The 24,967-nt window shown below is 39.3% G+C and overlaps 1 protein-coding gene across 1 annotated transcript in view; it reads right to left on the reverse strand.

Moving 5' to 3' along the window:
• Positions 1-24,967, reverse strand: part of PI4KA (phosphatidylinositol 4-kinase, catalytic, alpha) — a 113,525-nt gene that overhangs the window by 63,336 nt on the left and 25,222 nt on the right. Inside the window, exons 2-14 of the mRNA XM_012734243.1 lie at positions 20,638-20,754; positions 17,862-17,955; positions 15,238-15,326; positions 13,293-13,365; positions 12,422-12,681; positions 11,858-11,924; positions 8,670-8,818; positions 6,747-6,812; positions 5,674-5,770; positions 3,000-3,191; positions 2,149-2,249; positions 1,625-1,754; positions 550-682 (exon numbers count right to left, since the gene is read on the reverse strand). Coding sequence (XP_012589697.1) covers positions 550-682; positions 1,625-1,754; positions 2,149-2,249; positions 3,000-3,191; positions 5,674-5,770; positions 6,747-6,812; positions 8,670-8,818; positions 11,858-11,924; positions 12,422-12,681; positions 13,293-13,365; positions 15,238-15,326; positions 17,862-17,955; positions 20,638-20,754 — 1,568 coding nt within the window. The remainder of the gene's footprint in view (positions 1-549; positions 683-1,624; positions 1,755-2,148; positions 2,250-2,999; positions 3,192-5,673; positions 5,771-6,746; positions 6,813-8,669; positions 8,819-11,857; positions 11,925-12,421; positions 12,682-13,292; positions 13,366-15,237; positions 15,327-17,861; positions 17,956-20,637; positions 20,755-24,967) is intronic.

A 24,967-nucleotide genomic window follows, 5' to 3' on the forward strand; every position in this document is an offset into this window, starting at 1 on the left:
AGGAGAAGTCTGCTGCATCATGTGGATCACCTTCCTGAAGAAGAGGGATGGAACTCTCGCTGCAATGGCTGCAGGCAGCTTCATAGTGCTGCACTTTAACCCACCACAGCATCAACAAAGATTCAGAAGGCTTACTTTTTAATAAGTAAGTAATAATTTCTCTTTTTTGGTTTAGAATAATCAGAAACAAGCTTTTAAAAATTACAAATGTTTCGGCCCTCCCTGGTGGCGCAGCGGGTTAAAGCACAGCACTGAGAAGTTAAAGCCACTTTCGCATGAGTTCTATTCCCGCCTGCCCCGGAGGAGATCCACATGGCGTGGCAGACCTCTCCTGACCCGCCCGCTGCTCCCCTAAGCAGTGTACTTCGTCGATCTGACTGTTCTCCACCCCACTCTGTCTCTGGTGAATCCTCTCACTCTCCGCATCTCTGGCCTTTACCCAGTTCCATATGAATAAATAAATAAAAATTTAAAAAAAAAAATTACAAATATTTCTTATTTTATAGTAGCCTCCACCTGAACCTGCCCCCTCTAGTCCCACAGGCCTACCTGCAGATGTTGTCAATGGCGATGTCCCGCAGCTGCTCATACATGGAGGGCTGGCTCTTCTTGCCTGACATGACGCTCAGGGTTGACTCAGCATGCTCATTGGTTACACTAATTTTTATATCATTCCCAGCAACTAAATACAGAAATTCAAGTAAGTGTCTACACTTTTATCCCTGTCTGCAATTCAAAACCAGAATAAAATAGCTAACCTTTTTTTTTTTTGCTAATAAAAGCAATTACTCTTAAAAAGATTCGGAAACAAATGAGTTTGGAAACAAAAGTGTCTAAAAACAGAAAAACATGAAATAAACATGTTTCAGTCAAAATGAAGAAAAACAAGCTACAAGGTTACAAATACACAAGACAACAATTTTTAAAAGAAATAGTTAAAAACTTCTGGCAAGCACCCACATGCACCCAGACCTGAGAAATGAGGCACAGTTCTGTTCAAGTTTATCTAACTAATGTGCACAAAGCCAGGAAGGGTGGGGCAAGTTGGAGAACAAGGGCTTTAGAGCCAGGCCTTGCTCTAGGGCCTGAAGACAGTGCGTCAACTGTCCAGCCCAGAGCCTGAGTTTCTTCATCTGAAGGGAGAAGATAAAAACATCTACCTTCATTGGACAGTGGACAGGCTGACCAGTATGGGACTGGAGCCCTGAGCACACAGCAGGTGCTAGTTAATGACAATTATAGGTTCCAGGCTTGTCTGAGCTCACGACCTTCTCTGCAGAACTCTAACAATAGTCTTGTAAGGGTAGGTGATTAAACGAGATTGTGTACAAAAACTCTTGGCCCACTGTTTAGGATTCATACTCAAGCTACAATGGAGAGAGAAGTGCAACAAAGAAAGCAGTATAGAGAGGGGCCTCCAGCAGTGAAGGAGTGTGTGATAGAGGGACAGGGAGAAGGGAAAGATCTAGGACCCAGAGGGATCCTAATAAAAGGTGAAAGGAAGAATGAGCCCAAGAATAGGACAATTATAATTTTTCAGTCGCATAACTGTGTTGCACTAACACAACATCTCTTGGTCCTTTTCTTGACACCTCAAGAGTACACTAGAGGCTGGGGCTCTTACCTGTGTGAAACTGACTGTGGCACTTGTAAAGCTTCACCAACACAGGGGATGGGACGACAAGGAAGTCCCGTAGAGATGGTGTTACCGAGTGCACTACCACCGGGAACCTCTCACACAAGCGGCCCAAGCCCTGCAACAGAGTTGACCTGTCACTCAGTTCAGGGAAATGCTCGACCCTCCTACTCTTCTTGGCAGAGTTGGCATTGCAGAGGTCAGGAGATATCCCCTCACGTGGCCCTGTGGCTCAGCCACAGTCCTTCACCTGCAGCACCGGAACTGAGTGGCAGAGACAGGGCAGCCTCTCACAAAGGAGGATCTAGCTGTACCTAGACGCTCCTTATAGAAATCCAGCATGCAATCAGCAGTCCTCACTCAGTGGTGAATTGGACCCACAGCAGGCTCTAATTCAAATTCTAACAGTCAACATCATAGACCTGCTGCTGGTATGCCAAGCATGGCCTCAATGATATCACAAGAGTAACCTATTGATGGGATTGCAGTTTCTCTAATTCAGGGAGACTGACCTGCAGACAGCAGATAAGCAATGGCAAGTGAGCGATGATGACTTTGCTGGATGTCTTGGATTGCAGCTTCTCAGACAGCTTGATGCAAAGATTTTCAGCACCTAATTTCAAGTTCAGAGGAGAAATGAAGTGACTAGCCAGACCCATTATTAACAAAATATTCATCTACCAACTAACGAAATAATTTAACTAAACCCCAGATGCATATTTTTGCAGGGTTTATTAATACTGAAAGGTTATACCAGGAAGTGTTCAGAGGTTGGTATCCTTAACTGAAACCTCATCTCTTATCCTTTCCTGTTACTGTGAAAACCCCTTCTTGTGTGACTGCTGTTTTCTGCTAGTTGAGATCCCTCATCCCCACATTGGGCATGGCAATCACCCACAGGTCTGCTATATGCTTCCCATTCTAGGACTGAGCTTAGGCTAATCCACATCAAAACCTAATGAACCAGGCCCTCCCTGGTGGCACAGCGGGTTAAAGCACAGCACTAAGAAACTAAAGCCACTTCCGCATGAGTTCATTCCCGCCTGCCCCAGAGGTGACCACATGGTGTGGCAGACCTCTCCTGACCCGCCCACTGCTCCCCTCAGCAGTGTACTTCCTCGATCTGCCTGTTCCACTCCCCATTCTGTCTCTGGTGAAGCCTCTCGCTGCCCCTGAGCCTCTGGCCTGTACCCTAGTTCTGTATGCACAAATAAATCTTAAAAAAAAAAAAAAACCCTAAAGAACCAGAAGGAGTAGTGGAGAAAACACCCGGCCTAAACCAGCACCATCCTACCAGATCTGGTTTCCTCAACTGCAGCACTGAACACCTGAAGTCCAAGGTATACCAGGAGCTGATGCTCACCCTGCTCGTCTTTCACAGCCCACACCATGAGGTCCACACAGGCAGCATTTGCCTGGCAGCGCAGCTTCAAGGGGCTCAGCTCATTGTGGATCCGGTCAGCATCATGCAGAATCTTCTGAAGCTCTCCCTGGCTCATGTTGAACTGCTCCAGCACAAAATCATGGATCTCCTTCACAAAGGAGGTAGGGAGGTCTATAGGAAAAAAGAGTGAGAATCACAGCTGGAAATAAAACTACACCAAAATGTAGGTGTGACTGGCACTGTTTCTCTATAACAAAAATTCAAGGAGTGCATGCCTCCTGCTGGCAACAGTGACTCCAAGAACACCAGCTATGAAGAGCTTGTATGTACAAAGCTTTCCTTGCACCATCAACATTAAATCATCAATATACTAAAATGTGAATATATAAAATGCTTAAGTTGGGATGTTTCTTTACTGGAATTGGTCCAATTAGTAAAAGGTAATACTTTGGTGAGATAATCTTTATTTTACAAGACTATCGGTTTTTATATGAAAAAATGTTCAATATCACATATAATCAAGAAAATGCAAATCAAAACCACAATGAAATACCACTTTACACCATTGAAAATGGTGTAAAAAAAAACTAGCAACAACAAATGTTGGTGAGGATGTGCTGAAAAAGGAACTCTGCTACACTGCTGGTGGGAATGCAATTGGCCCAACCACTATGGAAAGCTGTGTGGAGGTTTCTCAGACTACTAAAAATGGAGCTACCATATGACCCAGCAATTCCACTCATCAGGGTCTACCCAAAGGACACAAAAACATTAATTCAAAAGGATATCTGCACTCCTATGTTTATTGCAGCACTATTTATACTAGGTAAGACATGAAAATAACCCAAATGCCCCAAAATAGATGACTAGATCAAGATGTGGTGTTTGTACACAATGGACTATTACTCAGCAATCAGAAAAGATAAACTCATCCACTTGCAGAATTATGAATGGAGCTGGAAAGGATTATGATCAGTGAAATAAGTCAGAAGGAAAAAGAAAAATATTGGAAAGTTTCACTTAGAGGAAGAATATAGGGGAACCAAATAAGGGATCGGGGGAAAACTAATAATAAAAAAATAAAACAAAAATAAACAGGCAACTGAAACATTCTGCAGGGGAGGTGAAGGAAAAGGAGTCAAAACAAGGGCAAGAAGAGTACAAGGGACTTATGGTGATGGTTGCCCAGGGGAACTGGTGGTAGAAATTCTATGTACAAAAATGAACAATAATGTAAAATATATATAATTTTTTAAGAGAATAGTAAGTCACTTATGATCTTAAAAAAAAAGATTACCAGCTATTAGAGAAAGGAAAAATTGGTTGTAACCCAAAGAAAATTCCCTGCCTTCAGGGCTAAGTCTTCCAAGCACCCAGAGTTTGTGGCTTTTAAAAACTATTACCCTTAGAGCCCTCCCTGGTGGTGCAGTGGGTTAGAACACAGCATTGCAAGTAAGCTATGACCACTTCAGCATGAGTTTGATTCCCGCCTGTCCCAGAGATGATCCACATGGTGGAGCAGACCTCTCCTGACCTGCCTACTACTCCCCTCAGCAGTGTATTTCGTCGATTTGCCTGTTCTGCTCCCTACTCTTGTCTCTGATGAACATCATCACCCCTGTGCCACCCTAGTTCTGTATGCAAAATAAATAAGTCTTAAAAAAAACAACAACAACTTTTACCCCTTAGACTCAGGAAAACCACTGAGACAGACAGAGAACCAAGAAAATGGACAAAAAGCAGCTCAAGTGGGAAGAGTGGGTCAGGGCTCCAGGAGGATCCAGGTACACCCTGCTGCCCACCTGAGTGAACCTACTCCTGCTGTAGCCCCAATTAGACTCAGCTTCCAGGAACCCTAAGAATCTGATTAGGAAAATAACAACTTAGAGTATAGTATATCCCCCCAAGACAAAACATTATATGGGAATCAAAACATATATTTATGAACAATGTTCAATAACATAATAAAGAGCAGAAAACATATTTCAGAGTGCACAAAAAAGGGGTCTCCTTGGATGCAAAGGGTTAAGTTCCAGCACTATGAATCTATCCACAGCCACTGCACCACCAGTTCGATCCCCAACCCACACAGTGCAGCAACCTCTCCTGTCTCGCCAGCTGCTTCCCTTCAGCAGTATATTTCAGTTGATCTACCTGTTCTGCTTCCTACTCTGTCTCTGGTGAATCCTCTCACCAGCCCCTGTCCCCACATCTCTGGCCTGTAACATAGTTCTTTTATGTATAAATAAATCTTTAAAAAAAAAAAGTGCACAAGTGCACAAAGACTGGAAAGAAATGTTCAACTTTGTGTGTGTGTGTGTGTGTATGAGAGAGAGAGAGAGACTGAGATATCATCTCTGAGTTGTAAGATTACGAATGCCTCATTTTCCTACTTTTAAACTATAAAATGACTAAAGTAGACATGATAAACTGTGTAACAACAAACACAAAATACATCTATGTGATAAAAAAAAAAAACACCTCAAGAAGTAATCCACCAAGAAAGTCATCATGGATGGCACTAGTTACACACTATCACAGACAGATTTTTCAGTAATGTGACCACATTGCTCATATTTTTTTAAGGGGCACCAGCTGAAAGAATGCAGACCTGGGACAGTGACTCACTGACACACATGTACACAGTCCTCACCTTTCATGTGATAGAGAGTATCGCGTAACATCTTGAACATGGCCACGTAGAGCGGGTCGCTGAACGTGGTGTAGAAGAGGTCAGCACTGGGGTTGACCTGCAGGGGAGGCAGAAGCACATGACCACAGCACAGAAATTCCTCTGGACCTTGCTGTATCTTTCATGCCAAGACCCACATTAGTCATTTACATTACACACAGTTTAGGAAGTGCCAGACTGCAACCTGGGAAATTCAATCTGCTGCTCAGTCAAAAACCAACCAAAAGGTAACCACACCCTGCACATATACCTAATGTTCAACACAGCTCACTGGGAGAAAATTCAGGGCAGGGAAAGACATTGTCTGCAGCACAGGAAAGTCCATCCCCACTTCACTGCTGAGCTGAGGTACCAGGCACTGTTATTTCTCATAATCAGAGAGATAAAACGCCAAACATGACATGGTTATCTAGGTCCTGCAAACAGCTGTGGCAGTCATCAGCCTGTCAAATGGCAAACTCTCTGGATCTTAACTCAAAGAAGGATTAATCCAAATACTCCCTGAGATTTTGAGAAACTACAGGAACCAACATTTAATGATTTTATGAATAATGCTGTAGGCTTTGCTTCTTAATTCACTGAGAACAGAAGTTTCCATGTATACACTTTTTACACATAAAAGTCAAGGCTTGTACATACCTAGGAAGAAGTGTATATACTGAGCCAGCTTTAGAAACACCAAGAAAGCAAGAAGATAAAAGCACAGGTTCCAGAGCCAAAGGACCCAGGTCAAAATGGCTCCCACAGTTACTGAGTGACATGGTTAATCCCCCTGAGCCTCTCTCCTTTATTGTGAAATGGAACATTGACTGTTCTGTTGCTCAAGGGCAGTGTGAAATAATACATTTAATAGCCCAGCACACAGCAAGCTCTCACCCCTAATGTGTGCTGTCATTCTTGGGACTGAGAAAGTTAAGCTAAAAACTCACAGCCAAACCCTTTCCCCTCAGGCCCCCAACCAAACTCTTCTGCTCTCTCCACACAGATATTCAAACCAGGTTGTTCTCACTGTGGTGCCTTCAGGAGAGACATACCTCTATCACACTGGCTACAACTGCATCCAAGGATTTGAGAACAGGCTCTTCAACAATCTTCTTCACCTAGAAGGTAAAATATAACCTCATGAGGCATCTGACAAACCTAGTATAAGGCAGAAATAACAGCTCCTTCTACTAAAGAATAAATCATGCTTGTGGATAAAACCAGGTGGTAAAAAATGTTATAGAAATAATAGGTCAACAACATATCCACTGTGGCTACATATCAAACTATACACACAAATAATGTCCTTTTATGGGGCCCTCCCTGGTGGCACAGTGGGTTAAAGCACAGCACTAAGAAGCAAAGCCACTTCAGCATGAGTTCAACCCCCACCCCTGAGATGACCCACATGGCGTGGCAGACCTCTCCTGACCCGCCTGCTGCTCTCCTCAGCAGTGTACTTTGTCAGTCGGCCTGTTCTGCTCCCCACTTTGTCTCTGGTGAATCCTCTCACCGCCCATGCACCTCTGGCCTGTACCCCAGTTCTGTATGCATAAATAAATAAATCTTTAAAAAAAAATACCCTTAATTATGTCATCCCTAGAAACTGTTTTCCTTACTAAAAGATTGGATTGATATAAAACAGAAATGGCATCAAATTCTTCAAATGATAGTTTTCCATTTCCAGGATGTGAAAGTGTTCAGACTCCAAGTATCACTGACATTCACCCAACCCCCTTCTCAGATGTCAAGGACACTTTCACAGTCAAGTCCTCGGGCATTAGCATTTTCTGGTTCCACCCTCCTCCCAGGCCTGATACATTATGTCTTCCAAGCACTCAAACTGCAATCAGATGTTTAAAATTGACAATAGAGAAATTATTTCCCCTGCATTTGATACAGTACCACATTTGGTTCAGCTGCAGAACTACCCAGTAAAACTGCCCACCTCTCTATTTGTAGTACTACTTTTAAGATATACAAAAAATGATAACTGCATAGAAAACCTAACCCAAAAAGTTAAGACAGACTGGAAAAAATAATTCCCCCCAAAAGGGATCTGAAACATACAGTCTTCAATTAGCATTTCTGACATGACATTAATCATGGGTCTCCCAGGCCCTCCCTCTGGGATTCTAACAGTAAGAAACAGGTTAGGGATCGTTTTCCTTTTTGATAGCAATTTCAAAAGCAAACTTTACTATTAAGTAGTTCATTATGGTTCTACCCTCAGTAGTTATCACCTATGTTTTAATGTCTTTAGCCTAAAGTCATTCTCTTTGAGTGATTTCTAGGCACACTCCACACAGAGGGAATGTGATACTCTCCTTCAGCAGATGCTTCGCATTTTCAGAGGTATACTTCTCTTTCCCTCATATACTTTCCAAAACAGAAAGTTCAATCTTTTGAGCCTATGCCTGATGATATCATCTTTATCACTCTACACTTGAATCTGTCTTGAAACATCTCAGCTCAATCATAACAACTCAGGGCCCCTGAACCAAAGACCTGTCCATTTAAGGAATGAGACCAATATCTTCTCTGATGTCACCTCAGAGATCATCCAAAAGTAGCCAAATAAGGAAAAATGAAGTTTGGTATTTAATTCAAATACAGCATTCCCTGAATGAGGTCAAATGCATTGTCTTATGGTAAAGCTCCCTGAGCTAAGTGCTGGGCATGCCCTGGTCCTGGCATGCAAATCCTTGATATGCTTGATACTGATTCCTAACCTCTAAAATGGGCATGCATGGTTGCCTCCCTTGCAGGGTTGCTACAGATGAGAAAAGAATTACAAAATGACCCCATGAATGTTACTCTTCCTTCTTTAACCCAAAAACTTATAACTATCAAGCTGTACTTTGGGACACCGAAAACACTTAGCTTTTCTTTAAAAAAATAAAATAAAACCTTGTGCCACTAGCAAGTGTACTGGCTGATACAGACATAATGTTTATACACATTACTCTACTTACCAAGTTTAAGAGTTCCCGAAGCATTTCTAGTGGAATACTGAATTCCTTATAGGTGATGCCATTGAAAAGAGGAGAAACTGAAAAGCTGGAGCTGATGGTAGAAAAGTAGTAATCAGGTTCCAGGGCACTCCCATCAGGCAAGTAAGACACTGACGGGAATAAAAAGAGATATTCAGCATAATATCATAATGTCAAGGATACTTCAAATTGATTCTTTCAATAACCAACAAAGGCATATATTTTGCATTTGTTTATACTTCAATTCCTTTTTGTCTTTAAATTTAGACATCAAGGCTAGATTGCAGATCCTTTGGGAGTGACACTTCTCACTTGGTTGTTACAGGTTAAAAGCTCAGATCTAATCATTTCCCAGTATTTTTAATCCAAACAATATAACATGTTGGAAAGAGAAAATAAAACAGATGTGATTTCCTTTTAAATGCTGAGAGAGTTGAAAATTTGAGGGTCACAGGACCCAAGGGATATTTTATCACCAAAATTATAATGAAAATGTGTATTGTTAGAAATTTCAAAGTATATAATTATTTGAAAATCCATTTTTTCAAAATTATGACAGGCTATAAACAGAAAATAAGTTTGTGTTATTTTTACAGAAGTGACAAATAATATCAATCTATAAAGACTCTTTATGGCTTTCTAAAGCATGAGAGGACAAAAAAAGCAAAGCTAAATTTACTCTGTGTAAAAGTTTGGTGTACAGTTCTTCCATGCTGGTGATGCTCTGCTAATCTAACAGTGGATATGTCCAAAGAGAGCAAGTTGGGAACTTATATCGAAGGGCTCAGTGATAATGCTGAAAGGATTTGAGACACTGGAGGTCAACAAAATAAATGATCATGAGGAAGGAAACAAACAAAGAAGGAGGGAAGAGACCAAAGTTGGAGGGGAAACAGATAAGGAGGGGTGTGTATGTGTGTGTGTGGTGTGTGTATGTATGAGAGAGAGACTATCTAGATAGATACACATATGTATAGTGACACTTATTCTGTCTTCTAAAAAGGAAATCCTACTATTTGCAACAATGTGGTTGAAACTAAAGGACATTACAGTAAAGGAATTAAGCCATAAACAGAAGACAGAAACTGCCTGATCTCACTTTTAAGAGAATGAAAAAACTTCAAATACATAGGAGCAGAATAAATAGTGGTTATCAAGATTGGGGAGGTGGAAGAAATGGGGAGATAATGGTCAAAATGAACAACAATGTTATGTAGGATGAGCCTAGAGATCTCAAGTATAGCATGATGACTATAGTTAACTCTCCTCCTCTGAATCCTGCAAATATACTAACAATTTCAGGTGTTCTCATCACCAAAAATGAGATGGATATATTAATTTGCTATGTGGTCATTTTACTGAGCTACATAGATACATCTATCGATACATATTTATATATCTCAGGGGCCATCATATTCTATAGATTAAAAATACATAATTTTGGGCCCTCCCTGGTGGCACAGCGGGTTAAAGCACAGCACTGAGAATCTAAAGCCGCTTCCGCTTGAGTTAGATTCCCGCCTGCCCCGGAGGTGACCACATGGTGTGGCAGACCTCTCCTGACCCGCCCGCTGCTCCCCTCAGCAGTGTACTTCCTCGATCTGCCTGTTCTGTTCCCCGCTTTGTCTCTGGTGAAGCCTCTCGCCGCCCCTGAGCCTCTGGCCTGTACCCCAGTTCTGTATGCACAAATAAATAAATCTTAAAAAAAAAGATACATAATTTTGGTATTTTTTTAAATGTAATAGTATAAAAGAAAATAAGTTAATGATCTGAAGGCATCGCCTAGATAAGACGCCACAAAACAAGGACAAAACCATCTGTAGCTGAGTCAGCATGTGGTAGGCATGGGTGGAGGCAAAAGACAGCCCCTGCAGGAATTAAGGATCTCAGACTTGGGATTATATATGGGGGACAAGGATGGTTGTTCACTAAAGTTTTTAAGCAGAAAATTAAGCAATCAGATTTGAGCTTTCACAATTTAATACTTTAAAAAATTTTTCTTATACCACGATATAAGAGGGACTGAAAAGAAAGGCAGTCTGAGAGAGGCAGGAGGCATGCAAGTACGAAGGTGGGTGATAAAATGTCCTGTTTATCTCCAGGACCATGAGGTGCACTTGAGTTAGAAAGTTGTTTGTCTAATACACTCCTACAGGAGAGAGGCTAACTCAGGGTAATGTTTAATTGCATCTGCTGAAAGAAGCTCCCAGTCAATCTGCACCTGGGCATTTACTAGAAGTGCTCAGAGGAGAGCCATGACTGACAGGGTCTTCTGAGCACCGAGAGTAGGTGAATAGCTATTTATAAGATTCAGTGTCACATCATGGCTGTCCTCAGATGCTCCTAAGGAAGGCAGGTGGTAAAGGGGTGGTTCAAAGCTTAAGGACATATTCTATGACAAGAGGTTCTCTCTGGAGGCAGCATTTTCAGTGAGTGAACTTGGTGTTTACATTCTAACATACAGACCGTGACATATGCTACATTCTCACATAGCTTAAAGATACTGCAAAGTCACTCACATTTGTGTTCAAATATAGTCCTCTTATCCTTTCTTTTTAATTCCTCACATCTTTGAAGATCTTCTTGAAAAATGCTCTTTTAGCAATTAGCATCATCAGCAAATCGAGCAGATGGCATGATGAGGCACCAAATTCTAGCTTTTCCACATCCCAACTTTCTATCACTTATTGACAATCTTACTTCCCTCAATGATAAGGTGAAAGCAATTTTAACACTGCACAGGGCTGTCTTATGAATCAAATTCATTAAGTTATAAGAAAGTCCTTTGTGAACAGTAAAGCTCTATAGAAAAGTATTACTTGTAATATCACCACTACTTTAATATCTTTATGCCTAGTGACCTTAAAAAAAAAGGACCTACCATCAGTACTTTAGTATTTCTACCTGAAAACCAGTGCTATCACATGTCTACAAATGAAAATTCTAATGGCAGGTATGACGGGGGGGCGGGTGGTCTGTATATTACTTTATACTTTTCCTCCTATGCTTGAAGTATAAAAAGTTTAAATAAAGTAGAAAATATGTGCTTTATAAAAGCTTGACACTCTAGAGGCAAGACAGCAGAATACTAGTTTAGCGTCCCTAACATCATAAGCAGTGTCTGTGTGTCTGCTGTCAGACTTTCTGTCTGGCAGAAAGGTGAAACTCACACTCCAAGTAGTGAAAAGCAGATCCTCCAGGAGAGCTGGGTGGGGGCATCCCACGTTCTGGACTGATCTGAAACACACAACCACACTTACAGATCAAAAAGGCCATTCAAACTCAGTCAGATTCTTCTTAGACATGGGTCTTTCTGCCAGCCCAATGTTGTACTTCAAAACCTAGTTCAAGCCTCAATCCCTCCCTAAAGCCCACTATAGCTACAGCATTCTCTATATCACTAAATTCTTTGGTCTAGTCAGTAAATTTTATGCTTGATTACCTAACTGAATTATTCTGTGTTTCCTGTCTTTATCTTTCTCAGTTATGTACTTCTTAAGAGTCCAACTCTACCACTCAGAACAGTTTGGCACCGAACTGGTGTGAAACAAATTATTTCATGACTAGAAGCTGAAATCACCCATAAATCTTAAAAAGAAAGTCTTTATATTAGAGTATTCTAGTGAAAATCTTTAATGTTTTGCAAGTTTCCTCAAACTACACACAAGTGGGATTTCTTCATTTAAGCACTTAACAAGATCTCTTCTCTGCCTTCTTCCCAGGAGCTACGACACCTGAGAAATGCTGGACACACTGCTAGTCTTCCTCTTCAAAGTGCCTTCCTGACACACTGTCAGCAAATTGCTTGGGAGGATGGAACGGAAGTCATTGAAGGACCGCCTTCGAACACCTTCCAGTTCTTCTGGGACGCAGAGGGAATGAGGAGGGACTTTGGGAAAGAGTTTTGAGAGGAGAGACTCTTCGGTATTGCTGTAACGCCCAAATGCTCGTGAGATTCCTATCAGGCATGGTATTGCATATTTGCACAGGTATTCTAGGAGAAAAAGTGAGAAAGTTATGACAGCAGAACATTACCTGTTAGAGCCATACTGTAGCAGCTTGTAATGCTGGCTCACCTCTCACAATCTATCCACTAAAGGATCTGAACAGTCAGAATAAGTCACAGCAACAGGTCGACCTCAAAGGTTGACTGATAATATTTTCAATCTGTCATTAACTTCAAACCATGTCTTCATCACACAAAGATACTCTCTTTGGGAGTTCCTGCTCTATTCATGGCACATCCTGATCAATAGTACAGCTAATTCACTACTATCAGACATCTTTACTATACTTAAACAATATTCTTATTGTAGTAGTCTTGTACTAGAGGGAAAATGACTTTTGAAGTCAGACAGACAAGGTATACTTGAAGAAACTAAGGCCCAGAAGGGTGCGGTAACTTGCCCAAGGCCACCCAGCACTCAAGTAGAAAAGCTGTGTACATGAATCTCATGTAGCCTTTTAACTAACATGTAGATTGGCAATCTAATATAGGAACATTTTCATCCTTCAGGTACAAAGGTAATAAAGAACAGAAAAGACAAAAAAAGCCAGGAAGGACTCACAGAAAATCTTTTTAAAGACTTGATTTTATAATCATACCTTTTTCTTGAATCTCCAAGGCCTGACACATTCCCAAAAGGACATGCATAACTTGTAAAAGTGCCTCTAGAATCTGTATTAATCAAGGAAACAGAAAAGCAAACTCACAAACAAAATCAGATAAATATCACAAAATTAATTCAGAATAAGAAGCAGGTTTAGACATCTTGCCCATCTCTGTATTTCATCTATAACTCCCCACTTGACAGTTCTGAGAAGCCAATCTGTTGGTCTCACAAGGACAGAAACCCTCCTTTCTGCACTGTTTCAGAGTTCCTCCTAACTCTGGGCCAATGTTGCCAATGTCCTGGGGCTTGTACCCACTGGTCCTTGGTGCTGTTCCCTCTTCCACATCCAGAAAGAGGTTTTAGGCACCCAAATCTCTTTATAAAGCTCAATAGCCCCAGTTCTCTCCACCATTCTCTATGATTACAAATCCTTTACAATGTTGACTGCCTGCTTTTCATTTTACTATAGTCCAATGTGTCTGAAACTGTATCCAGCTGTGGTACTCAAGATAAAATACATTAATACATGAAAAATGATGTAAAAATAAGCTTTTCTAAATGCAAAAAAATAATGATAATAATACTCCCAAGGGTTTGGAGGATGGTCAAGTAATTTAGCTTTTCATAAGCCACTTCACATTATGGGCTCAATGAGCATACGGATAAATAAAATACTTAACGTTTCTCATAATGCTCCTCCCAAGCTCTGCTATGTCTACTTAAGTAGTTGCTAACCTCTACAAAAGTTCACAGTATTAATTTTAATTCATCATCAGTTCACTGGTCTTTGATTCCCAGCTTTCTGTTAACTACAAATGAGATCAAATAGCTTTCTGTATCTTCATTTAAGGACCAGGCACATTTTGCTTGAACAATAGGAAATATACAACCAAACTGTTTGTTTTATAGCAGCCCATAATTCCAGGATGTGCAGAGAATATTTGTCCAATGCCTTGATAAAGATCAACAGACTATATCCACCTCATTTCCCTTAACTATCACTCATAAAGAAAGCAGACACAAAATGAAGTTGATAAAACTCATTTATAACCGAGTCCAATTTCTTATATTTTACTGAGGTGAGATAATGCTAAATAATCTATAAAGACTTGAAAAACAGTAATTTCTCCACATGTTCTGTCATCTTCAGTGTTAATCTCTCTATTTTGGTAAGTACTATTGATAGACAAAACCCTTAATTTAGAGTCTGCTAACTTTTAAAATAACTACCTGTGATTCTAACAAATCTAGCTATCTCTTTAAAAAATCTACAAATAAATTAAGACTCTAAAGAAAGAAAATGGAAGTGAGTGCAATGTCAGAATTATTGACAGTAGAATTTGCAATATGATATCAAGAAATGAGATTTATAAAATTAAAAACAGACAAAATAACAAAATCCTAGCTGGGAAATTTAGTAGATAGGCAAAGCAATCAGGCATTTCTTGGCAGGACCCAAGGGTAGCAACATATAAAGTATATTTTCAAAATAATAAAATTTGATTCATTACAAGTTTTATTATGACCATATCTTGGTCCACAAAGGAGGAAAGTATGAAATACATTTAAGTAACATATGCAACAAAATTAAACTAAAGCAAATAAAATCTTGGCACTTAAAAGATATAGTTTCAAATCCAGAAAGTTCTCTTCTATGAATAACTTTATTCCCCAACAAAAGTATCAGGAAAATGAGCTGCCTCCATCTTGCCTCCCCATTTCATGGGGCTACTGGGAAAACTAAACAAGGTAAGATTCAAGTGATCAGGGTAACCTGAAAAGCTCTATAAGCAAATATTAAATACTTCTTAGGTTTATATTAGCACAGTAAATAAATCAACACAAACAATCCAGTCACTACTCTCTCTCTCCCTCTTCCTCTCTCTTTCTTACTTTTTGACCTTCTAGAAATGCATACCAATTTACTATACACATACCTCATCCCTAAGGGAAGGGTCCCTATAAGCCACATCAGACAACAAAGTTACCAAGCAGAAGCTGAAGCTCTCTGCAACTGGAAGGGCACCTGGAAGGCAAATAGACAAATCAGATCATCAAAAATGAGGCACTGGGCTACACTTACTGGCCACCCAATTCAGTATGTTCCCTCCTCACTAGGGCTGCCAAGGGATCAGTTTAGATTGGTGGCTGTCCCTTTGATATGAACCTAACACAGTTGCTGTACCTTCCTTTTTTTTTAAAGACTTATTTATTTATGCATACAGAACTGGTGTACATACCAGAGGTGGGGGGAGGGAGGTGGCCATGAGAAGATTCACTAGAGAAACAGAAGGAGCAGAATGGGCAGACTGACAAAGTACACTGCTGAGGGGAGCAACGGGCTGGTCAGGAGAGGTCTGCCATGCCATGTGGGTCAGCTCCCTGGCCGAGGATTGAACTTGTGCTGCAGTGGCTTTGGAGCACTTCATAGTGCTATGCTTTAACCCATTGTGCCACCAGGGAGAGTTCTGCTGTACCTTTCTTTTAATAAACTGTTGTGGTTCAATCAAGTTAAATGCTTCCTAGGTTAACGCACAATTTGAGGCTATACAGCCCCTCAACTGAGGCTATACATACTGAATTGGGTGGCCATTCCATTTTTTATTCTCTACCTAAATAAAAGTAAGAAACCAATCTTGATAGAATATCATAGATAGTATATGGAGGCTAACTATCAAATACTAATTACTACTACTTTAAACTGAATTAAATATTTGCTTTCTTTTCTGCTTTATTTTAATAAATGGAGAAATTTCTACTAAGACTTTCCAAAGGCTTGCTCTATCCCTCATAAGTTTTCCAGTCCTACTAGTAAACCTCTACCAAAAGGGTCCCAGGAGTCAGGCTCAAGATTAGGAAAGGAGTACTATATCTGATTAGCCAAAAGCTAAGTAGTAAGTGCACCTTCAAAATGTTAGAACTGCTACTGCTTACAGAGTTGGTCACTATTAAGTAACCAATCAATGTCTAATATTTAATCAAAGTCAGAGTGATCTATTAATTTATGGATGTATTCATAGTCCAGGGTAGAAGAATGTTGTATTTGTGCTTCTGCATCTGTAATTCTAAGAGGAAGCAGATTTTTCTCAAACAAATATGCATAAATTTCACCTGGAAGACTTATTAAAACACAGACTCCTGCTTCCCAGACCCAGAATTTTTTTTATAGCTCTGATGTGTGAGCTAAAAATCTTCATTTCTGACAAGTTTCCAGGCGATGCTGATGGTCCATGATGGCAGTTTAAGAACTATTGCTCTAGGGTTTATAAGCACAAGTCATACTGTTTTAATTAAAAAAAAAAAAATAGAATAAAATATTTACCAAACTTTTGAAAATTTATATATCTCTAATAATACAATGTCAAAACTTTGTTTTGAAATAAAAAAAAAAAAGAACCAACATCTAATTCTCAAATTAGATAATAATGGTACACAAACATAGCTGACATTTTGGCAATGTCCTCTATATATTTTATATTTAGTCCTTCAATTTGTAGTATTTAGGTATAACTTGGAGCCCATCAGTTTCAACCAAGGCAGATCACTAGAAATGATAAAAACCCAAAGGACAAAAGGAATATAGGCACAAGCAGGATGTTCATAAGAACAGCAAAACCTATCTTTAACAAAACCCACCTAACAAACTGGGACCAACAAAATGGACAAGCCACCTCTTTACAGCCACCTACTTCCTGTTATATCCAAAAGTGGGTATAAAAAAGCCTTAGGCCTCATAGAGGGAGATTACAGGAAAACTTAATGAGTCTAAAATGCTAGAAGTCTCCCAAGCTAATTTTGGAGACTTGCCTTTCTGAGCTGTGCTTCTTCTATCCAACAGTTTGAGAAATCAGTATACAAGAACATCAGCATTATAAGTAGTTTTAGTATATGCTTGGCATACAACAGACCCATACAAAATATTTGGGAAGGCAAGAAAGGAAGGTGACTAGAAAAGAGGAAAGGAGAAAAGGGCCTTGGAGCAGAGTAAGAGAATAATTTGCTAACTTTCCCTTTGCCCATATAAATGTGAACCAAAATAAAATACAAGTTAAAAATAAGTATGTATAAATTTTCTCCATTTCTAAAGGTGCAAAGTTTAGCTGAAACTTAGTTGGAGTAACAAAGTCAAAAAACTATAATGACCTATTTACATGCATATTATATGTGTAAAATTATAGTTAAGCCCAAACGTTCATCTCATCCTTCCTTTCTGAGCAGCAGAGAACTGACTTCACTCCAGGAAGTAAGCCTATTAATCTAAGGGTAACAGAGACTGGTTTGGAGATAGGCAGATGACCCCAATTTTGGCCAATGAGTCATGAGCAAAGGTTCCTAAAGGTCTCAAAGTTTCAGCTCACTCTAAGAGAACAATGAAAAGCTAGCATGGTTAGCCTCTCTCTTCTGCCTTCCCCATGGGCTCTGAACAACAGTGAGTGCAGGCCATAGTGCTGCAGGCAGGCAGTTGTGCCACAACCAGAAGTGGAACCAGCTAGAAGCATCCTTACAACACTGAACATACATGATTTTCCTTACACTCAGGGAATACGTTGCACAAAATTACCTCTGCCTTTCCGAGCTGTGCTTTCTTCTACCCAATATACTTTTGGAAGACCTTTAAGAAGTCGAAGAAGATAAGGAACCACAGAGTCTTTGTGCTATAAAACAAAATAACAATAAGATTGCATTTAATAAGATATGTGACTGGTAGCTTTTCACAGATATAAAGCCCAAAACAAAGCATATTCACACCCTGATCATTTAAAAGATGCAATTCACATGACATCACCCTTTTCCTTTCCATCACAATGTCTTCTGAAGGCTATCCCTGAGCCTACAAGATAGGTGCTTTGGTCTCCTGTGGGGGCTGGCACCTGAGAGAGCCTCCCAAAGAGAAAGTTTGTTGGTACAGACATACTCAAAACTGTCTTCAGCAAGAAGGGTTCAGAAAGCACCTAAGAGGGTTCCAGGATCATATCCTCTGGTCTAGAGAGAAACTCAGTTTCTAAACTTGGTGATGCTTCTACTGTTCATGGCCATTATCCTTAATTCTATTTTTTTTTCTGCCTCATTTTCCTTTTTTGATCTCTCAAATTAAGCATTAAGTTTTATACCCAAAATCCATGAAAAAAATGACTTTCTTCTGGTTTCTAAACTAGTCAATCAATACATGACTTCATTACAATAGCTCTTTGTGTTATTTCCTAACTATAGCTTCTCCAATTAAGGATTAAGTAAGTGCGCTCCAGAGAAAGGGAATACTATTTGGTGTTTCAATACACTGAAGATACGTGCGGTTGGTCCTCCTTGGTGGCACAGTGGATTAAAGCACAGCACTACTAAGCTAAAGCCACTTTAGCATGGATTTGATTCCTGGCCATATGGGTGAGTGACCCATATGGCCTGACAGACCTCTCCTGGCCGAACCACTGCTCCCCTCACCAGTATAGGTTATCAATCTGCCTGTTCTGCTCCCCACTCTGTCTCTGGTGAGTCTGCTCACCACCCCTTCACCTCTGGCCTGTCCCCCAGTTCTGTGTATATAAATAAATTTTTAAAAAAGGAAAAAAGTCAAATACAAGTACTAGGCACTTAGAAGTAAATCTATCAAGTTATATGTTTACCAAAGGCAGTTTCAAGTAAAACACATTTGGACAGTAGTAGCTTCTCTTACAGATTTTTTCCAAACTTCCTTTCCTCCCTGTATTTTATATTTAAGTTTAAATAGGATTTGTTGAATAAAAAAGGAGAAATTATTTTCTTCTTTCTATGTTTATAAGTAGAAAAAAAGAAATTATAGCTTATTTGTAAAGGACCCTAAAACTACTAAAAATAGCTACTGTATGACCCAGCAATTCTACTCCTAGGAATCTACCCAAAGAACACAAAAACATTAATTTGAAAGGAAATCTGTACTCCTATGTTTAATGAAGTACTATTTACAATAGCTAAGATATAGAAACAGCCTAAATGCCCAGAATCAGATGACTGGATCAAGAAGAGGGGGTATATATACACAATGGAATATTACTCAGCAATCTAAAAAAGATAAACTCATGCCATTCACAGCAACATGGATGGAGCTGAAGAGATTATGCTCAGTGAAATAAGTCAGAAGGAAAAGAAAAATATCAGGTGGTTTCACTTATAGGAGGAACACAAGGAAACTAAATAAGGGGTCAGGGGGAAAAAATGGCAAAACTAGCAGGCAAACTATAAATTGGAGATATGCAGCAGGAAATGGGGAGGGAGAGGGATCAAAACCAGCCCAAGAGACTATTAATGGTTCACAGGTGAGTTGGTAATGGGAATTTTATGTACAGTACACCTTAGAGGAGATTATCAAACATTGTAAAAAAAAAAAAAACTAACTGTACAAAAAATTGTACCAAAAAAGATGTAAAAAATATACATATATAAATATATTAAAATAAAATGCTGTTTATTTATCTAATTTTGGTTTTTCATGCAACCTCGATCAGGCAATTTTGGTTTTCCATGTGGCCTTGATTAGGCAATGAATTTAATTTTCAAAATATTGTTCTAAAGCTAAATTTTTTTTTATTTTTCCCAAATGTAACATAAGAATATTATTACTGAAGTAAAATTCCCAGGTTAACACATCCAAGTTAACACTTTTTTAAAGATTTATTTATTTATGCATACAGAACTGGGATACAGGCCAGAGGTGATGGGTGGTGAGAGGATTCACCACAGACAAAGTGGGGAGCAGAACAGGCCAACTGACAAAGTACACTGCTGAGGGGCGCAGTGAGAGAGACAGGAGAGGTCTGCTGGGCCATGTGGGGCACCTCCCTGCCCAGGATCCAACTCAAGCTGAAGCAACTGCAGCTAGCTTCAAAGCACTACACTCCAACCTGTTGTGCCATGAGGGAGGGCCCCAAGTTAACACTTTTAGATAAACATCTTTATTTTCCTAACATTGCATGATTAAACTTGGAATTAATACATTGTCTTTTGGAAGAAAAAAGGTCTGAGTCCAACTGATGTGCATTTTACCTGAGATTGAAAATCAAGTATACTCAGAAAGGCACATAACCACTTTGCAAAAGTACTTTTAACATTCCATCAAAAAAAACCCAAACAAAAATGTTTTTTAAAAAGTGCTATAATATATTCAATGGTTCAAAAGACAAAATTTTCTAAGGTATATATTAATAAGTCTCATATGTTCACCTACTCTCTCTTAATCCACAAATGATGACGTTTATTGGGTTTGTATATAGTACTTTAGGTAACTTTAAACAGATACAAATTTAAATCATTGCTATATCCCACTTTACCACTGCAGAGACACTTATAATTTCATAAAAACTTACCTGAAGATCAGATTCAATAAGAAAAATGCCCAATGCAATAACTGCATCTCTCCGTCTTTCATCTAATTGGAAGATTCCATGGAAATCTACTGGGCACATACAAAGCAGCTTCTGGACCTAGAAAGTGAGACCAAAACAAACCAAAAAACCCACTGATTAAAAAACTATTATAGCCACATTCATAATAATTCTGTATCATAAAAAGCCCAGAGTTTTGTTTTCCAATTAAAAGGTCATAAAAAGGAATTTCTTTAATTCACCATGTTGATTAAAGACTTGAACATAAAATAGCTAGAAGAAACCATAAAATAGCTAGAAGAAAATATAGGGTAAATTCCTTGACACAGTCTTGGCAACAACTTTTTGGATTGATACCAGATGCAAATGCAAAAAAAGTAAAAATACAAGTGGGATTACATTAAACTAGTGAGCTGCTACATAGAAAGGAAACAATCAGTAAAATGAAAAAGCAAAGCACCGAACAGGAGAAAATATTCACAAATAATAATTCTGGTTGGCAGTTAATATCCAAATATATAAAGAATGCACACAATTCATTAACCAAAAAAAAATTGACAATATAATACATAGTTTTTGAAAGAAATTCTCAGATGTCCAACAAGCATGAGAAAAAAGTGTTCATTATCACTTAATAAGGAAATGCAAGTTAAATGAAATATCATCTCACCACAATGAAATATCATCTCACATCATGAGACTGACACATATCAAAGACAAAAAACACAACTGTTGGTGAAGTTATGGAGAAAAAGAAATTCTTATACATTGTTAGTGTAGCCACTATGGAAACCATATGAAGCTTACACAAAAGACTAAAATTAGAACTACAATATGATTTCACTTCTGGCTCTGTATACAAAGGGAACAAAAACATGACTTCAAAAAGATATATACCCCTATGTTTACTGCAGCACAATTTACAATAAGTAAGCTATGGAAGCAACCCAGATGCCTGAAAATAGATGACTGGATCAAGAAGATGTGGTATATATACACAATGGAATATCACTCAGCAAATCAAAAGGATAAACTCACGCCCTTTGCCGCAACATGGATGGAGCTGGATGAAGGGATTATGCTCGGTGAAATAAGCCATAAAGAAAAAGGAAAATATTGAATGGTCTCACTTATAAGAGGAATGTAGATAAAACAAAAAAGGAATAAGGAAAAAAAGTAACTATAATAAAGTAAAAAAATCAAAATCATCAGGCAACTATAGATCAGAGACATTCTGTAGGGGAGGAGGCAAGAGACCAAACAGGACAGGGGTAGGAAGAGAACAAGGGATTATGGTGACGGTGCATGGGTGAATTGGTAGTGGAAATTTCACAGGGAAACAATATATTGTACAAAAATGAAAAGATGATATAGTGAATATATTTTATGAAATTTACAAAGGAAAAAATATACACATATACCCATGTTCACTGCAGTGTTAGTTATAATAGCCAAGCTATGGAAACAATCTAAGTGCCCAGTGACTGATGAACAAATAAGAAAATGTGACACAGGCACACATATACACAAATAATAACATGCAGTCATTGAAAAAGAGGCCCTCCCTGGTGGCGCAGCAAGTTAAAGCACTGCAATAAGAAGCTGAAACCACTTCCGTATGAGTTCGATTCCCGCTTGCCCCGGAGGTGACCACATGGCGGGGCAGACCTCTCCTGACCCGCCCACTGCTCCCGTCAGCAGTGTACTTCGTCGATCTGCCTGTTCTGTTCCCCACTCTGTCTCTGGTGAAGTCTTTCGCCACCCCTGAGTCTCTGGTCTGTACCCCAGTTCTGTATGCACAAATAAATAAATCTTTTAAAAAAAAAAGAAAGAAAGAAAGACCATGTGACAACATGAACGAACCCTGAGGGCAGTATGCTAAGTGAAAGAAATCATACAGAGAAAGACAAATGCCATGCAATCTTACTTATATCTGGAATCTAAAAAGCAACACCCACCTAAGCTCAACGATACGAAACAAATTTGGGGTGCCAGGTACAGGTAATGGAGTATGGGCATAAGCTTCTAATTATAAAATAAGTATGCCCTGGCGGTGAAAAGTACAGTGACTATAGTTCAAATACTATACCATATATCTGAAAACCACCTAGAAGTAGATCATAAAAGTTCTTACCACAAGAAAAAAGTTATAACCATGTATGTTAATTAGCCTTACTGGATGTTAATTAGACTTACTGATGGATGTTAATTAGACTTACTGTGGTAATCACTTCATACAAACAATGAATCATTATGTTGTACACCTGAAACTCAGGTAATGTTATATGTCAATTTAAAAAGAGGATATCTCAATTTCTGAAATTATTATAATGCATCTCCCAAAAGACACACACTCTAAGAAAACAGGGTTAAGAGTTAAAGTGATATATACAAACATATGGCTAAAGTCTACACTTTTCTGTAACAACAGTACAGAATGTCCCCACTTCTTGCTAGTACTAGCAAGCAGGTTACCCAAAGCTACCTACACTCCCAGTGTCCCCCTGAAGGGTTCTTTGATAAACACAAGTGTGGGGGCCTCCCTGGTGGCACAGGGGTTAAAGTTTCAGGTTACAGCCAGCCACTGCAGCATGGGTTCAATGACAGGCCAGGGAGCTGATCCACAGGGCACAGCAGACCTCTCCTGTCTCAGGCAGGACTCCCCACAGCAGTGTATTTCAGTAGATCTGCCTATTCCTTTCCCCATTCTGTCTCTGGTGAATCCTCTCACATCCCCTTTCCCCAAACCTCTGGCCTGTACTGTATCCCAGTTCTGTATGTATAAATAAATAAAAAGTATTTTTAATTTTATATGTGTTTGCTTGTGTGTGTGTGTATTATCTTTCTTCATTTTGTACATCTCAGCTGTAATCCCCATGGACTTCCCACCACTTCACCCATGTGACATCACCCACTTCACCCATGTACCATCATAGTCCCATACACTCTACCCACCCCAGTTTTGATCCTGTTCGCCTCTATTCCCCCATAGAATGTCTCTGGCTTATAGCTTCTAGTTGGTGTTTGTTTTTATTTATTACAATTACTTTTTTTTTCCTGATCCCTTATACTCCTGCTATGAGTGAAACCATCTGGTATCTTTCTTTTTCTTACGGGCTTATTTCACTAAGCATGATTCCTTCCAGCTCTATCCATGTTGCCACAAATGGCATGAGTTTATCATTTTTGATTGCTGAGTATCACAATACTCACCACTTCTATGTGTTTAAGTACCACATATTCTAAATCTGGTCATCTATTTTTGAGCATCTGGGTTGATTCCACATCTTCCCTATTGTAAATAGTACAGCAATAAATACAGGGGTGCAGGTTTCCTTTTAAATTAATGTTTTTGTGTACTTGGGTAGATACCTAGGAGTGAAATTGCTGGGACTGGAAGAATTAACCTTATTAAAATGGCCATCTTACCAAAAAGCGATTTATAGATTCAATGCTATTCCAAAAAAATTTCAATAACATTTTTCAAAAAAAAATTGAACAAATACTGGAGAAATTCATATGAAGCCACAAAAAAACCTCAAATAGCCAAGGCTCTCCTGAATAAGAAAGAAGGGAATGGTGGTATCATACCTCCAGACTTCAAACTATAATATAAATCCATAATAATAAAACTGCATGGTACTGGAACAAGAATAGACATATAGACCAATGGAATTGAATAGAAAACCCAGATATAGGCCCTCCCTGGTGGCGCAGCGGGTTAAAGCACAGCACTAAGAAGCTAAAGACACTTCCGCATGAGTTCGATTCCCGCCTGCCCCAGAGGTGACCACAGGGCGCAGCACACCTCTCCTGACCCGCCCACTGCTCCCCTCAGCAGTGTACTTTGTCGTCTGCCTGTTCTGCTCCCCACTCTGTCTCTGGTGAAGACTCTCACTGCCCCTGAGCCTCTGGCCTATCCCCCAGTTCTGTAAGCACAAATAAATAAATCTTTTAAAAAAAAAAACACAAAAAACCCAGATATAAACCCACAGCTTTATGTACAGCTAATCTCTGACAAAGGAGCAAAGAATATGCAATGAACGAAGAAAGTTTATTCAACAAATGGTGCTGGGAAAACTGGGCTGCTACATACAATAAAATAAATTTTGAAAAAAATAATCCTAAGTGTGTAAAATACTGAGAACTGTGCACAGCACACAGTAATTATTCAATAAATAACAATTACTGCTACCACATATGCCATACTGGTGACTAGTAGAAGGCAAGCAAGTAAGAAGTCAGCAAATCATTGAATATACTAGACAAAAAAAATGAGTTATCTTCAAAACAAACCAACAATAAATGTCAG

Source organism: Condylura cristata, unplaced genomic scaffold (genome assembly GCF_000260355.1).
Source record: "Condylura cristata isolate star-nosed mole 26May11 unplaced genomic scaffold, ConCri1.0 scaffold00051, whole genome shotgun sequence".
Lineage (NCBI taxonomy): Eukaryota > Metazoa > Chordata > Mammalia > Eulipotyphla > Talpidae > Condylura > Condylura cristata.